Source organism: Panthera tigris, chromosome A1 (assembly GCF_018350195.1).
Source record: "Panthera tigris isolate Pti1 chromosome A1, P.tigris_Pti1_mat1.1, whole genome shotgun sequence".
In the NCBI taxonomy this organism is placed as follows: domain Eukaryota; kingdom Metazoa; phylum Chordata; class Mammalia; order Carnivora; family Felidae; genus Panthera; species Panthera tigris.
This window is the reverse complement of record NC_056660.1, coordinates 24,548,739-24,563,713: the sequence shown is the minus strand read 5'-3', so window position 1 is coordinate 24,563,713 and position 14,975 is coordinate 24,548,739. Positions and strand designations below refer to the sequence as shown.

At 42.1% G+C, this 14,975-nt stretch overlaps 1 protein-coding gene across 3 annotated transcripts in view; it reads right to left on the bottom strand.

The window, feature by feature from the left end:
- The window catches only part of LCP1 (lymphocyte cytosolic protein 1), a 64,341-nt gene that overhangs the window by 20,883 nt on the left and 28,483 nt on the right, over positions 1 to 14,975 (bottom strand). For all 3 annotated transcript variants that reach the window (XM_042972366.1, XM_042972419.1, XM_007085387.3), the window contains exons 8-13: positions 13,572 to 13,714; positions 11,234 to 11,329; positions 9,472 to 9,667; positions 7,332 to 7,410; positions 6,350 to 6,464; positions 5,313 to 5,446 (exon numbers count right to left, since the gene is read on the bottom strand). In XM_042972366.1, the coding sequence (XP_042828300.1) occupies positions 5,313 to 5,446; positions 6,350 to 6,464; positions 7,332 to 7,410; positions 9,472 to 9,667; positions 11,234 to 11,329; positions 13,572 to 13,714 (763 nt within the window). The remainder of the gene's footprint in view (positions 1 to 5,312; positions 5,447 to 6,349; positions 6,465 to 7,331; positions 7,411 to 9,471; positions 9,668 to 11,233; positions 11,330 to 13,571; positions 13,715 to 14,975) is intronic.

Here is a 14,975-nt window from a genome sequence, read left to right as displayed (position 1 = left end):
CTGCTGGAGTTTCCACTCATCTCAGGGATGTGTTCTCACTTCCCTTTGTCAGGAGGCCCATACTGCTTTGTTGACAGTGTAGAGACCAAGGGCATACAGATTATTTTGAGTTAAAAAGCCATCAAAACCCAACAGATTCAGGAAAAGCTCTTTACCTCCCTCTAGGGGTGCCTTAAAAAATTTAGATAGAGGACCTGCTCCAGGAAGAGGGCCAGCATCAGAGATAATTGATTGCATTACACTATGAACTAGGTGCAGTAGATTGGGAGGAAACTAGAAAGTTCTTTTTGATCAAAGTTCTCCATGTCCATTGTTTCTGAGTGGCCCACCAAACATTTGTTTCCCAAACATTTACTTTTTTTCACCTTCCCGCAAATTGCGTTTCTTCCCTCCGAAGTCCCAGACCCCTAACCCCGTCTCTTTATTTCAGAAGGATGTATATACCTCATTTTGCCTGACCATCTTTGGAATTTCCATGTCTGTGTGGATTCCTGTTCCTACAAAATTAAATTTGACTTTCTCCTATTAAGCGGTCTCACGTTAATTTGGTTCTTAGGTCGGCTGGAAGGATTGTGAAAGGCAGAGGAAGTGGTGCCTCCCTGCCAACACCCTTAAGTGGACAGAAGCTAGGGAAGGAAGTGGTACACACAGGCTCACCTCTACACAAAAGTCTATCTGTGCAAACACAAATAGCCAGCCACCAAGGAACAAGGAAACTTAGGGACGCGCAGAAAATCGTGGAGGGCGGCTGACTGCAGTCAGGGGTCTGAGTATGGCCCCTCGGGGTGGCCCAGAGTTCTGCCAAGTACAAAACTGCCTTTCCCCCACCTCAAGGAAGGTGTAGCGGTTTAAATGGAATCATATACCCACCTGGAAGTAAAAATGGTAAAAAGAAAGGATAGAATTAGGGCAGAGTCTCAATTCTGGACAGTCCACAGAATACTAACTGTAGATTCAAAATTTGAAACAAAAATCAATTTGGCCCATGTCTGCCTAGGATTTTCCTTGGTAGGAAGACTGATTATCTTCCTCCACGCCATCAAACATGTTTGATGTTGAACTGGAACTTCTAGACAGGATCCCAGTATCACTGGTGTTTGCAAACTGTGCGGTGCTGAAAAGCCCTCTGTCACGGCGAAAGGGTGCCGTGAGCTCTGGCTTCAGCCACTGCCTGATTCAACAAAAGAGGATTGATGAGGTGGGCATGTGCAGCGCTGGAGGGTCTGCGAAGATTACTGGCTTGCTTTCCTGCCTTCCGATGCTTGCTTGATTTATTTAACGTCTGACCCAGAGGGACAAGCCCTGGTGTTCTGTTTCGCAAGGACCTAACCCAAATTCACTGCCCACGGCCTGTTTGATTTGGGGTGAATTCCTCATTGGCCTGCCTCTTTGGTCATTTGCTGGAGTCTAATTGTCATTGCCGTCTGCCGGCAGCTTACTCCTATCTAGCTTTTGTCTCCAAATTTATACACACACTATTTGCCAGCTTTCTAATCTGAGAACAATTCCCAGGCTACTGAAGGGGAAAGGGAGGTTTAAGCACACATCTATCTCTCATTTGTTCTTGGGGGGGGGGGGGGGGAGGGGGGGGGGAAATGACATGCCATTTATTGGCCAGATAAATGACCAAATTAGCACATCTGTGCAATCCGATGAAATAAATTCCGGCTAGAACTAGCTCTAAATTTAACAGATCTGTGAACGTGTAGCACACAGAGGAAAAAAAAAATCCCTTCTGGTAGCATTTACATAATTATCGGTCATTTCATCGCCTTCAACAGAAATGCATTTGTCTGTCCACTTTCTTATATGCACCATGCTGTAGTAAAGGCTCAGGAGAAATGTGACTTATTAACCAGGTGGGACAGCAGCTGCAGTCTAGATTTTATCACATGTACACCAGCCATAAAGTACGGCATCGGGCCACATTTCTATAAGATGTACAGAACAAAGATGCTATTACAAAGTGATTTTCAGGTCTCATAAAACTCACAATGGCCTGAGTTTTTTTTTTTTATCATTAAAACAGAAAATATCAAAGATTATTTTCATATTCAAACCCAAAAGTCAACTTAACCATTGTAACTAAAAAGACTCGTTTTGTTTTTTAAAGCAATCAGGGCACCTGGGTGGCTCAGTTGGTTAAGCGTCCACCTTCGGCTCAGGTCATGATCTCATGGTTCGTGAGTTCAGACCCCACGTCAAGCTCGGCGCTGACAGCATGGAGCCTGCTTGGGATTCTGTCTCCCTCTCTTTCTGCCCCTCCCCTGCTCACTCTGTCTCTCTCTCAAAAATAAATAAAACATTAAAAAAATAAAGCAATCAGCAGCTGAAACCAGTCTATTACAAATTAAAAACACACGCGAAAGACCATCGAAAATAGGTCACGCGTGTTTCTGAAAATATGCTGGTTAGGGCAGCCCTTGGGCACTTCCAGTGACGTTCTAAATGCATGCAGCAAAATCAAAGATGGAGCTGAAGTTTCTTTAGTTCTGAAGTCTTCTGGGCCAGAAGGGCCTTGTAACATCTGCCTTTAAATTTCAAGGAGACCTCGGGTTAGAGATGGGTAGTTGAGCACTACACCAGGTAAAGCACGCGTGAATCGGGTAGCGAACTCCATTATGATCATTTCTGACTATACGGCATCGCCTGGACACACGGACATACTTATGGGGCCATTATGAGTATCAGGATCCATAGACGGTGGCTGGGGAATAAAGCTGGAGTGCCTAGAGATGCTACATGCCTTATCTTTGTCATTCACTTGTTAGACATAATGTAATGTGACATGTGGCCTCTGGAACTTCCTTCCAGGTAGAAAATGAATTAAGCCACAGTAACATAGGTTCTAATTAAGGGTTGTAAGATTTCTGCCTGGTCAAGGCTATCAGTATAGGGGGAAAGTGTGAAGCATTTTAAAAGTAAACTATTTTATATTTACAGATTTGCTCTCTTAAATTCTTCCCAGGCTCATGATTTTGTACCAAAAATTGATGACTTTTCTGATAATTTATTTTCTACTTACATATCATATTCTACCTTCTTCAAATAACATTGCCACATGGCTCTCACATTAATTCAGTTTATATTAAACTCTAAAAGGTATCGAAAATTGTCCTGTGAAGAACTAACAGGAAATTCTGCTTCTGGCCATGGGCTGGTAACGGGGACCAGATTTCCTTTTTTGCCTTAAACACCCAAACACAATGAAAAACGTATGAAACAATGTTGCTCAGACGATGGATAACAGGAAGCACAAAACAGTCTGCCCCTGAAATAAGGAAAGCAAATCTGGTGAGCCCTAAGATTATCCCAGTGTATTACACGAAGAGTTTCCAGGCTGCAACGCAGGGAGAGAGAACCCAAACTGAGCACAGTAGTCCCTCTGAGTTGAGAGGACAGGACTGAAACCTCAAGGAAGCCAAGGTGCCTGGAATTTGTGGGGCAGAATACCAGAGAGGGGAGAGCTGCCTGGAAAGGACAGATTCATCTAGAAAGAAAGCTCCAGACATTTTCAGAGGGTTTGCCACAGGTCTTTAGCTGGGTAAAGTGAGTTAACTCAGCACATGTGTGTGAGAAAACTACCAGAGACTGGGACCAGAGCTGTCAGAAATGAAGGGGCAGAATGATTCTTGGAACTCACACAGCACTGTAGATAATTTGGTTCCCACCAGTTGGAGTGTTAAAACCTCATGATACATGGAACCTGAAGTTCAGTACTCAGAGGAGATTATCTCAGTATTGAGAGACAAAATTAGCTCAAGACTAATTGAACTTTTAAGTTAGCCTGCAAAGGATCAAACTGTGTTTAAGTAACTTAACTGCATCCCAGGACAAAATTTAAGAATATTTAAAGGCATACGGATGTATCCAGCCCATAGCAAGGTGAAATTCACAAGGCCTCACATACAATAAAAAATTAGTAGGCATGCAAAGAAGCAGTAAAATATGACCTATAATGAAGATAAAAATCAATTAATAGAAACAGACTCAGAAACAACAGTTACTATAATTATGCTCTATATGTTCAAGAAGGTAGAGGAAAGAGATACGGGAGATGCCTAAAAGACCCTCCTCAAATTTTTATACATGAAAACTATAATGTCTGAGATAAAAAAGAAAAACTATACACACTGGATGGAACCAATGTAAGATTAGACACTGCAGAAGAAAGAGCTCAGTGAATTTGAAGACAAAGCAATAGAAATGATCCCAAATGAAACGTAGTGAGGAAAAATGAAACGGGAAAAATGAGTAGAGTATCAATGAACCCTGGGACAACTTCAAAGGACCAAATATGTGTGGATTTGGACAAATATGTGTCCCTCAAAAACAAACTGCGCTGGGTGGTACAGGAAACGTACCTGAGGAAATAAAAACCAAAATTTCCCCCAGTTGATGAAAACTATAAGCCCTCAGTTTCAAGAAGTTCAACAAACCTCAAGCATGAGAAACACCAAATCCCATCGTCATCAATTTGCTTGAAACCAGTGATAAAGAGAAAATCTGAAAATATGCCAGAGAAAAAAGACATTATGTACAAAGGAATGAAGTTAAGAATGACAGCAGATTTATCAGCAGAAACAATGCAAGCCAGAAGACAAAGAACAGTATCTTTAAAGTACTGGAAGAAAAAACTACCAACCTAGAATTCCATACCCAGAGAAAATATCTTTCAAACATGAAAATGAAATAAAGACTTTTTAGGCATGTGGAAGCTGAAATGCATCCTCACCAGTGGAGGATTTCACACTGCTAGAAATATTTCAGATAGAAAGCAAATGATATCAGATGAAAATCTCGATCTGCACCACGAAAAGAAAAGCACCAGGAATGGCAAATGTCTAAGTAAGTATAGCACCTTTTCCCCTTATTTTGAAAGCCTCTTTAAAAGATAATTTGTTATTTATACAAATCTAAAAATAAGATTGGAAAAAGATATGTCATGTTAAAATTAATCAAGAAAAAGCTGGAGTAGTTATATTAACATCAGAAAAAGTAGACTTCAAAGAAAAGAATATTACCAGGAATAAAGAAGGTCATGCCATGATGAGAAAGGAGTGGTTCATTAAAAGGACAAGCCATCTAAAATATTTAGAAATCTAATAAGAGAGTTCCAAAATACCTGAGAGAAAATTTAAAGACTTGAAAGGAAAAAAAAAAATGACAGGAAAATAACAAAACACAACTTTGGTTTTAAGCTTAGCTTAAAATGTAGTTTTGCTGGTTTGTGTCACATTCTTGAAAATTTGCTAGTATTTTTCCAGGTTGATAATACCCTCAATAAAAAGCCACTTCCCGAGTTACGTTACCTTCTCATTAACTGCCATATCAAGGCTAATGTTAGAGTACGATTTCCTTCATTGAGATCTTGTCCACCGATGCCAACCAGGGAAAACTTAGCTTGATTCTTCCCCAGCTCCACTGCATAGTTACAATTCTCAAGCTGTTAACGAGCAAGAAGGAACACATTCTAATGCCACCATCTTTATGAGGAGACATACCAGATGAGATAATAAAAATAAAGACACAAAATGAAATAAATATTGTCACCCTGAACGATCTCTCAAGACTTGCCTGGTTCTGCGATTCTGGGATTCTAATTAGTCAAAGAATTTTCCATCTTTTCTTAACTAGAACCCCTCACTTCCACCAAAAAAAAAATATTTCTGGTGTACTCCCAAGTGCAAAACCAAAATGAATTCATTATTATGAATACTGTCATGGCTGTATCACACTACAGAAACAGAGGGCCACGCTCCGTTACCTGTCCATAATATTCCTAAAGCAACTGAATTTGTGGAGGCGGACACAGAAAATCCGGATCCTCCATTTTACGTGCACGTAACGGGCTGACACGTGGGACAGGTATTCCCATGGCTACGCTTGGATCGTTAAGAGCCAAAGGGACAAGAAATGGTGAGAAATATTTGTGCCAACCCCACTTCCGCTTTTACGAAACAACGTGTCCCCGCTGCGCTGACATGAGACAAACTCTTTGTACAAGTCAAACTGCCCGTAGAAAGCTCTAATTCTTTAGAAAATAAGAATAAGGATCCTGCCGGTGGAAGAGCAACCCTGTAGTCCTGCTCGCTCTAATTATCTTAATTAGAATTTATACATCATCATGTTTAAAGACATCCGACGTGGAATTATAAATAAGTAATCAACTGAAATAATGGGCTCACTGTAATGAAACTATTCAGGCTTCTGATTGCTGTACTATAATTTAATCCCTGGATAAACATTACTTATCTAAGTTTGGCCCCCTAATCAAGTATTCACAGGGTGCTCCTGCAGGCTTATGGCTTCACCTGCCCGTTGGAACATCGCAAGAGTCACTGTTTACCTTCTTCATGTTGCCTCCCAGTTTGGGGTATGGTGGTTTGTTTACTCTGTTCCAGTCAACAGGGACTTTAATCTTTTCATAGAGCTGGAAGATGACCAGGGCATCTGATAAGTCACTGAACAAAAACAAACAGAAAAGGATCCTCAGATCGCCACCCTTTAGTAAGGGCCCGCAGTGGGCGGGCACTTCTTCATACATCAGCACAAGGGACATCTGCGACAACCTGGCAAAATTGGTATTAGCAGCTCCATCTTTAGAGGCGAAGAAACTCTGACTCAGAGGAACTGAAGAAACTTCCTCAAGGTCTCTCCCAGGTGTGACTACCTATGCTCCCGTAAGCCGGAACACGCTGCCTCCAGGAAAAGAAATGCGGCTTCAACAAATGGCATGGGAGACGCCATTAACTTCATCACCGTGAACTTAACTTTTTTGTTTGTTTGTTTCGCCTGCTTCTGAGCGGAGCGCAGGCTTACAATATGTAGTAAATCTGTCCGGTTGCCGGCTCATGATTTTCTAGGGAACACACAGCAAAGATGGTAGATGGAAGTTTCTCGGCTGAAGGTTCAACACCTGCGGCTCCATTTGGGACCATCCCCCTTCTCACCAAGATGCACACATTTGGGAAAGACAACTGCATGGCACAGAGATATCTGAGACCCCAGGGATCTTCCAAGGTCTCGGTGTCTCACATTAAAGATGAGTCCCTCCACGGGGCGCCTGGGCGGCTCAGTCGGTTAAGCGTCCAACTCCTGGTTTTGGCTCAGGTCGTGATCTCACGGTTCACGGGTTCTGGCCCCGTGTCAGGCTCTGCGCTGGCAGCGTGGAGCCTGCTTTGGAATCCTCTCTCTCTCTCTCTCTCTCTCTCTCTCTCTGCCCCTCTTCCTCTTGTTCTCACTTTCTCTCAAAATAAATAAACTTAAAAAAAAAAGATCTGTATGTTTAAAAAAACAAACAAACAGGATGAGTCCCTACATATCCTTACCTGTACAAATGGTTGACTCGAGGGTTAACGCCCAAGGAATTCATCCAGTTCCTAAATGTCCGCTCTTCTCTTGTCTCACCTAAATTAATGAAGACCCGTTATCTTTCAGGTCCCTAAGAAGAGAGGCCTTTTTTATGATCAAAGTTTAACTCAAGAGGCTATCCGAAAAACGAAACGAAGAATGAAGACAATTTACTCAATAAACCTTAATAGATTTGGGTGACACTTGTTACGCGGTTAATTTTTTTCTCTCTTCCAATTCCATGAGTGTGTGTCTGTACCATCCATTAGTGGTGCACGAGCTCCTGTGTGGGGAAGCGGTTCAGAGCCGCCACTTAAGAGGCTAACATTCTTTCAAGGTCAACAAGGCTTTCAGGCCTCAAAGTGCGATCACGCAAGCTAGACGGCTAACATGGGAGGCAAACATACTTGCCCCCTGAGCTCGGAAAGGAGAGAGAACAGCGTGGGCTAAGTTTGGAGGGAGTGGAATCTGAGCTTCACTTACAGGACCAGTAGAATCTGGACAGCAAAGAGGATTTGAGGGACGAGTCAGGGGTGGGGAGAGGAGGCGGGGTAGACAGGAACACAAAGAGGAGTGGCAGGCAAGGTCTGCGTCAAAACCATTAGGAACTCATTTTTCAGGGATCTGTGTTCTCTGTGGAGATAAGGCTGCCTAGTGGCTGGAACCAGAATCGGGGGTCTCTGAATGCCAGCTACCAGATGTTGGTTGATATATTAAACAATGCCAGTCATTATGGGTTCTTTTTTTTTTTATTATTATTACTGTAATAAATTCTTGAGCAGGGCAGAGATATAATGAAGGTGATGTTGTGATGTGCCTGGCAGCAGTGTGCGAAATTACTGAAAGGCAATGTGCATTTAAATTAAATACGCAGAGGGGACAGTGTGCGCCATTGGCACATGGGCACGTTCAAATGCTTGATAAACAGAGGACCAGGCCCTTAAGACCTACTGAACTGGGTGGTGTATGATTTAATAAGAGCCCAGAAAGCAGTAAGGGAAAACAATCTACAAGCCATTCTGCAGGAAGAACTATTAGTATTTACTAATTCAGTAGATTTAGAGGTGAAGAAGAGGAAAATATCAAAGCAGGGTTTTGGGGAGACAAAAAGTGGTATGATTAGTGAAAATGGAGTTTCTAAAGGAGAGTGGGTGGGCTGGCCGGAGGGCAGAAAGGCGATGCTGGGAGCGGGTGGGGGGCTGGGGGGATGATCAATTCTGTTTGGCGCATGCTGAATTTCAAGCGATGGCGGAGGGACCAAATGGGGATGTTCTAGACGCAGCTGGAAGTGGCTGATTAGAGGCCTTGATATATGTACTCGGTAGTCAACAAAATGCCTGGACCCCTGACCACAATTTATCAAATGATTCAAATGCACCACTGTTGGAATACAGATTGATTTTGCACATCCAGCTCGGGTAAAGCATCGCAGAGAAAAACAAAAACCAAAAAACAAAAACAATCAATACTTCAAATCTGGATTTCCTTTCTTTGGTGATATTCATTTAATATCAATTTTGTCTTGATTTTTTTATTTTGGTCTCAATATTGAAACTAATTCATGATGGAAAAAAGAACCAGACTATAGTTACATGTTCAATCTTAGGGCACTAACCGCCAAATTCCAACCGTCAGAGATGCTGCCTCAAAACTTTACTCTTCTCCACACCCCCCCAATCCAAATCGAAGTAAGAAAACAAAAACAAAAACCTCACTAAACACCTCTTAGCATTAAGTTAAATATTTTCAGATGAAGAGTGACTGCAACCTCTTGCCTCCAGGAATTAACACTCAGTCCATTAAGTACATAAATTAGGTTTTTGGAACTCAGAATTTATTTCATCCTATAATTAAATGCACTGTCTTCCGTAAAACATTTAATTCTGGTAATGGATGAAGCCTATGTATAATGAATGTGACATAATGGTACTTGATTATTTCTGCTAGGTTGTAATTGACTTGGTTAATCTATTTATTCTCTTTGTTATATACCAGAGAATTGATGACCTTCCCCAACGTGTGAGGGGTTCCCATTTGCTTAGCAGGTAATTTCAAACTGCCCTTGAATCAGAATTGTGAATGCCTTTCTGAACCTGTAAGTGACAGGTTTCCAGTTACCTTCAAGGGCCCCCCAGTCGATGTCCTGGTTCTCTGGTTTGTGCAGGGCAGGGTATCTGTTAAAGAGGTTGGCGATGAAAGCCAAGTTCAACTTGGGGTTCCCTCGAACAACGTCTGTGGCTGTGACAAACTGCCGGCAGCCCAGTCTCTCTGCCTGCTGCAGCATGCATTCTGCCCTCTGGATGTCATCCTTCTCCTGTAACGACAAAAGTCATGTCAAGGCTGGGTCAAGACCCTCCATGCACAAAGTAGGCAGGGAACATGAAACAGTAACGGGAACCATACTGAAACCCTCAGGGCTTAACCTCAGATAGACACTTAACCACAGCATATTATTACTTACGTTTGCCTAAACTGAAATCAGCAAGTTACAAGTAAAATGAATCTCAGAAATTGAGTAACTGAATCTCTCATCTCTATACAGAACCACTTCAGATGAATGCTTGGTTGTCCTGTCTTTAAAGAGAGTCTACTATCTTATCATTTAAGTTGATCTTAATTATTTTCTGTGATTAAGCTTCCTTTTATTATTTGCTTGCACAGAGTCCGTGAGATTGTGTCTACCAGCAGTGTTCATGGGATCATCAAAAATTATACTCCTATTCTCAGTTCATCGAAGACATTTACACCTGTCACTAAGAACTTCTGATTAGTGTAACCACCTTTCCCAAACTGAGTTGGCATACTTGCAACTCGAACAAAATAAAATGTGCTCAGTTAGGTGAGCCACATAGTTATCATTGATAGGTGAGCGACATAGTGTCACTGATAGGCAAGCTATATAGTGTCATTGAGAAGGACATAAGAGCAGTTTGGCTTTTGTAAACTTCATTGAGGATTTGATATATTAAAAGTCTATTCAAATAGTTCTAGAGGATCTTCAGTCCTTTGTAAGTAGACGCTTACTAGAAGGTAAAGTTCCGTTGAAATGCGGTCCACCATTCTTAAAATTCTTAAGAGTCTATGAAACCACCAGTTTTCAGAAAACAGAACTTAGATTGATTTAATATAATGCTTTACTAGATGACACTGTACATGATACATTTCACGAGCTCCTCATTCAGAAATGAGTTAACTTTAACGTTAACTGATTGGACTTAACTCTAATGATAGCAAATGAGGCACAAACATGGATAAGGTAACCTCTCAAGGTCAATACCAAAGTGGTGGAAAAACTAAAGTCTGTGTTGACTGTTTTTAAGAATCCTCAAACCAGACACTTCTAAGAACTTGTACAATCCTACCCAGCCCTTTTCTCCTATTATCCCCACTGATGTAGTCTGTCCTTATTATTACCAGAGGAAAAGGACCCCAGCCTTGGGTCCGATAACTTCCAATAATCTGTCATATATATGATCTCGGACATATTAATTAATCCTTCTCAGACTCGGTTTTTTCAATGACAAAGTGATAGTTTATTTATCTGCCTAAATATCCCCCTGGTTTCTAGAAAGAATACTCAGGTACCTAAAAATGAACCTAATGATCCCTCTTGGTGCTGTTGAGTGCTATTCAATGACGAGACACATACAGAAGTGTGTGGCATTGGATTGGTATTAGTTTCTTTCTTTCCTTAACGTCCATTTTCAGATTCCATTTCCCACAATTGTTATCCCAAACCATTAACTGTTGTTAACGGCCTTAGCAGGGCTTTATGCAGAGATATCCACTCGCGGAGCCCCGGAGTCAATGTCATGCGGGGCGACAGAGCTCCCAACAACAATATCATGTCCTCTAAATGCAACTTTGGACACGGCCTTACCCTGAGTCCTGACATGTCAATAACAACAGCGGGAATACCTTCTTCATCTCCTTTCGGAGCCACCTGTTCAAGCAGGTGGTAATAAGCTTTTGAGTCCTGTGAGAAATTAAGAAATTACAATTTCAAAACAGCGCAGCTAATTACATACTTAGCACGACAATAATTTCCCCAAAGCAAACATATTCTATTTTCTTATTGGACTGTCATTCGAGAATGCAACTTAATTAACAAAGCTGGAAACATTCACTAATTTGAATTTTCGATTTGTCTGTTTACATACCATATTGGACTTTCTTTGTAAAAGGAGTGTAACAAATATACGACATACACACAAGGCAATCCAAAGAGGCAAATGCCACTCTGTTGTTCTTAGGGGAGAAAAATACTTTATGTATATGTATTAAATTGTATACAGAAAAATATATATACCTTTATATTGCTGTAGAAGTCAGTCAGCTAAGGTTTAATTTAAAAAAAAAAAAGTGACAGGAAAAGGAAGCAGAAGTTTAAAGCAGAGTTTAAAAATACATTTAAATGGACAATCAGCAAAAGAAAAAGAAAGATTTCAGAGACAGAAGGTTGAAGCATTCACAAACAATCTTTACATAAAAGGAGATATTACTACGACAAGTGCATTTAACGTTTACCACGAAGTTGAAAAAGACGGCTAAATTTTTAGCAGATTGGATATACTAATAAACCTTTCTCACTCACTCGGGGGCGGGTGTTCTCCCCACCTGTGCTGACTTCGTATGATTGAAACCCCCCAAAGTTGCCAGATGCTCTGACATACGTCACAGCACTGACCTTGGATGGGATACAGCTGTTCTTTGATCACAGGCACAACCCTTGTATATGCTCAGCTTGCTAGTTCCAATGGTTATTATTCTAAAAAATGCAGTTTTTAGTGATGGGAAATCAGATACATTTATGGCTCAGATAAAGCAGCCTAATTTTGGGATGAAAAGCTTGAAAATTCTGGCTGAAACAGGTGCAGAGCTTAACTGTTGGGACGAAAGGAAGATAATGCTGCTGTCCGGCTCCAGTTAAACCCCTCTTTGGTTGGTGGTAGCTAGACTATTAATAACTAGTGAAAATTGTAGAGTTAGAAAAATTAATTTTGCATGATTAGCTTAGGTCCTAAAGAATCCGGGACTTCCCATCTAGAAGCTTCAGTCTAACTGGCACCAGGCCTGGCAGCCACCGAGTCCACAGCAGGGGGAAGCTGTCACTTAAAGAAATATAAACCTGGGTTGACTTTTGGTGAGCATGTGACCTTTCCTCCAGCTCTTGGGAGAAAATTTCTTTAGCTTTTGAGAAGGCGGAGACCGAAATGTTTTTCTCATGCTGCACCCTAGCATCTCACACCGTTTACTACTAGGGAGTGCCTTATGATCTTCCTGACATCTCCTTAAGCTCTTTCTACCTCAGCACATCCGTCTTCAATGTCAACACCTGTCCTTCACCTTGACGTGGAACTTTTCACCAAGTTTTGAAACAGTGCATGCTTCCCTCAGCCTTTCCCCCCTTTGGAGCTCTGTTGTGGGACTGCCCGCCCTTCTACATGCCCTGGGGTAAATTCTCATTGCAGATGGTTTCCAGGATCATTAGCTTCTAAAAACCACTCTGGTTTCTGCAAATGAAAACCTTTCAAGAAATCCGCAAGTTGTTTTAGAGAGGCGGTATGTCCGATGGTCAAAGGTGGGGGCCATGGAGTCCCCATGACTGCCGGATCTGAATCCTGATCTCGTTCCCCAGCTATGCGAACTTGAACCATGTACCTAAATTCTCTTTAACCTCAGTCTCCTTATCTGTCAAATGAGAAAATAGTAATTTTTATCTCAAAGGTTTATTGTGAGGATCACATGAGCCAATGCATGTATAAAGCAGGTAGGACGGTACCTAGCGTGCACGAGATACTGTGTTTGGTATTCTTCGCGTAATTCGAAGAGTAATCCTCATTTTTTTTTTTGAAAGGCTTCTCATCTGATGCTCCCACTGGTAACATGAGAAAGGCATCACAGTCCTACACGTACCCTCCTCCTTGAAAAGCCGTCTTACCTCTCGCCCTTCCCTCCCTCCACTTGCTGACATTCTGGCTCCGGACAGGCCCATCTCCCTTGGAGGCCGCTGCATCCAAGTCACTAGGACCTTGGACAGATCTGCGTGGGGCCCCAAGGGAGAGCGGCACAAGGACCCTGGACAGGATCGAGCAGTTCCCAGGACACCAGCCACCCTCTCACTAACCCTAGCGCTTCTGAAGTGACAGAAGGTAGCCTCGAGTCTTTGCCTTTTCTCCACTGACGCCCAATCCCCCTTCCCTGCACACGCCTCCTACCTTGATGTCTGTACTGAAGTTGCTGATTTTGTTGCAGCCTGCGTTTTCCAGGTGGTAATTAGCCCACCTCAGCAGGAGCTCCTCAGGGGAGAGTTTCATCAGGTCTTCCAGACTCTCCCCTTCTCTCAAAAGAGCAATCAGAGCTGAAGAAGGACAAAAGCCGAAGAAAGATAAATCCAGGGGATAGCTCAGGGGGGCAGTTACAACTCTCACTGGGCTCTTCCGGAAAGCCAACGTGGCAATGTTATTTCTCTGGGGTAAAGGTACTGATAAGCCTGTCCCATGGAATAAACGCTTTATGATCATTCCCTGAAAAGAAAGGTAAGGTATTGCGAGCTTATCTATTGTCCTCATTTTTCAGGTGGGAAAGGCAAGTCGCCAGTGAATCTCGAAGCTGTGCCTAGGAGCACCAGGGCAGGGACGCAGAAATAACCAAGACCACCGGCTCAGAACACTCCTCTGGCTCCATCGGACCACGTTTCACAATATGCCAACAGTTTTGCTTTGAAGAGATCGATTTCATAATAATGACAATTGTGGGGCACCTGGGTGGCTCAGTCGGTTAAGCGTCTGACTTCGGCTCAGGTCACGATCTTGCGGTTCGTGAGTTCGAACCCCGTGTGGGGCTCTGTGCTGACAGCTCGGAGCCTGGAGCCTGCTTCGGATTCTGTGTCTCCCTCTCTCTCTCTCTGATGCTGTGTGTGTGTGTGTGTGTGTGTGTGTGTGTGTGTGTGTGAGAAATAAGTAAACATTAAAAAAAATGTTTATAATAATGACAATTGTCCTCTCGCTATTCCCATAGGTGTTTTGTATTTCAAATGCTCACCCAAATCATTATTAGCCTCTCAAAAAGTGTAATCAACTCTTTCCTCTATTTTTCCCTGCTGAATAAATGGGTTTTGCTCGGCTAGAAGGTCTAAATGCAGTTGAGGTCATAATTTGCAAATCAATATTCTTTCTCGTGGGTTCTAAGTTTCCTATTTGCTTTTTCTACTCTATATCATGCTGAATATATTGGTTTAAAAATAGCAACCCAGGATTCTTCAGGGGTTATTATGATTTGGAGATAGAAATTAGAAAGTATATATAACTAAAGATTAGAATCTGGCTACAGATTTCATATTCTTGGGATCTGTACCAGAAAACTAAAAGGTAACCCTGTTTTTTGTATGATTCTTTTTTTTTTTATTCAATTTTGGGATCTCCTTTACTTCCAGGAGGATTATACTTCCCTATCCTTTTATTTTATTTTATGTTAATGTGAAATTTATCGTCAAATTGGTTTCCATACAACACCCAGTGCTCATCCCAACAGGTGCCGTCCTCAATGCCCATCACCCACTTTCCCCTCCCTCCCACCCCCTATCAACCCTCAGTTTATTCTTATCACAATCTGCTGCTTCT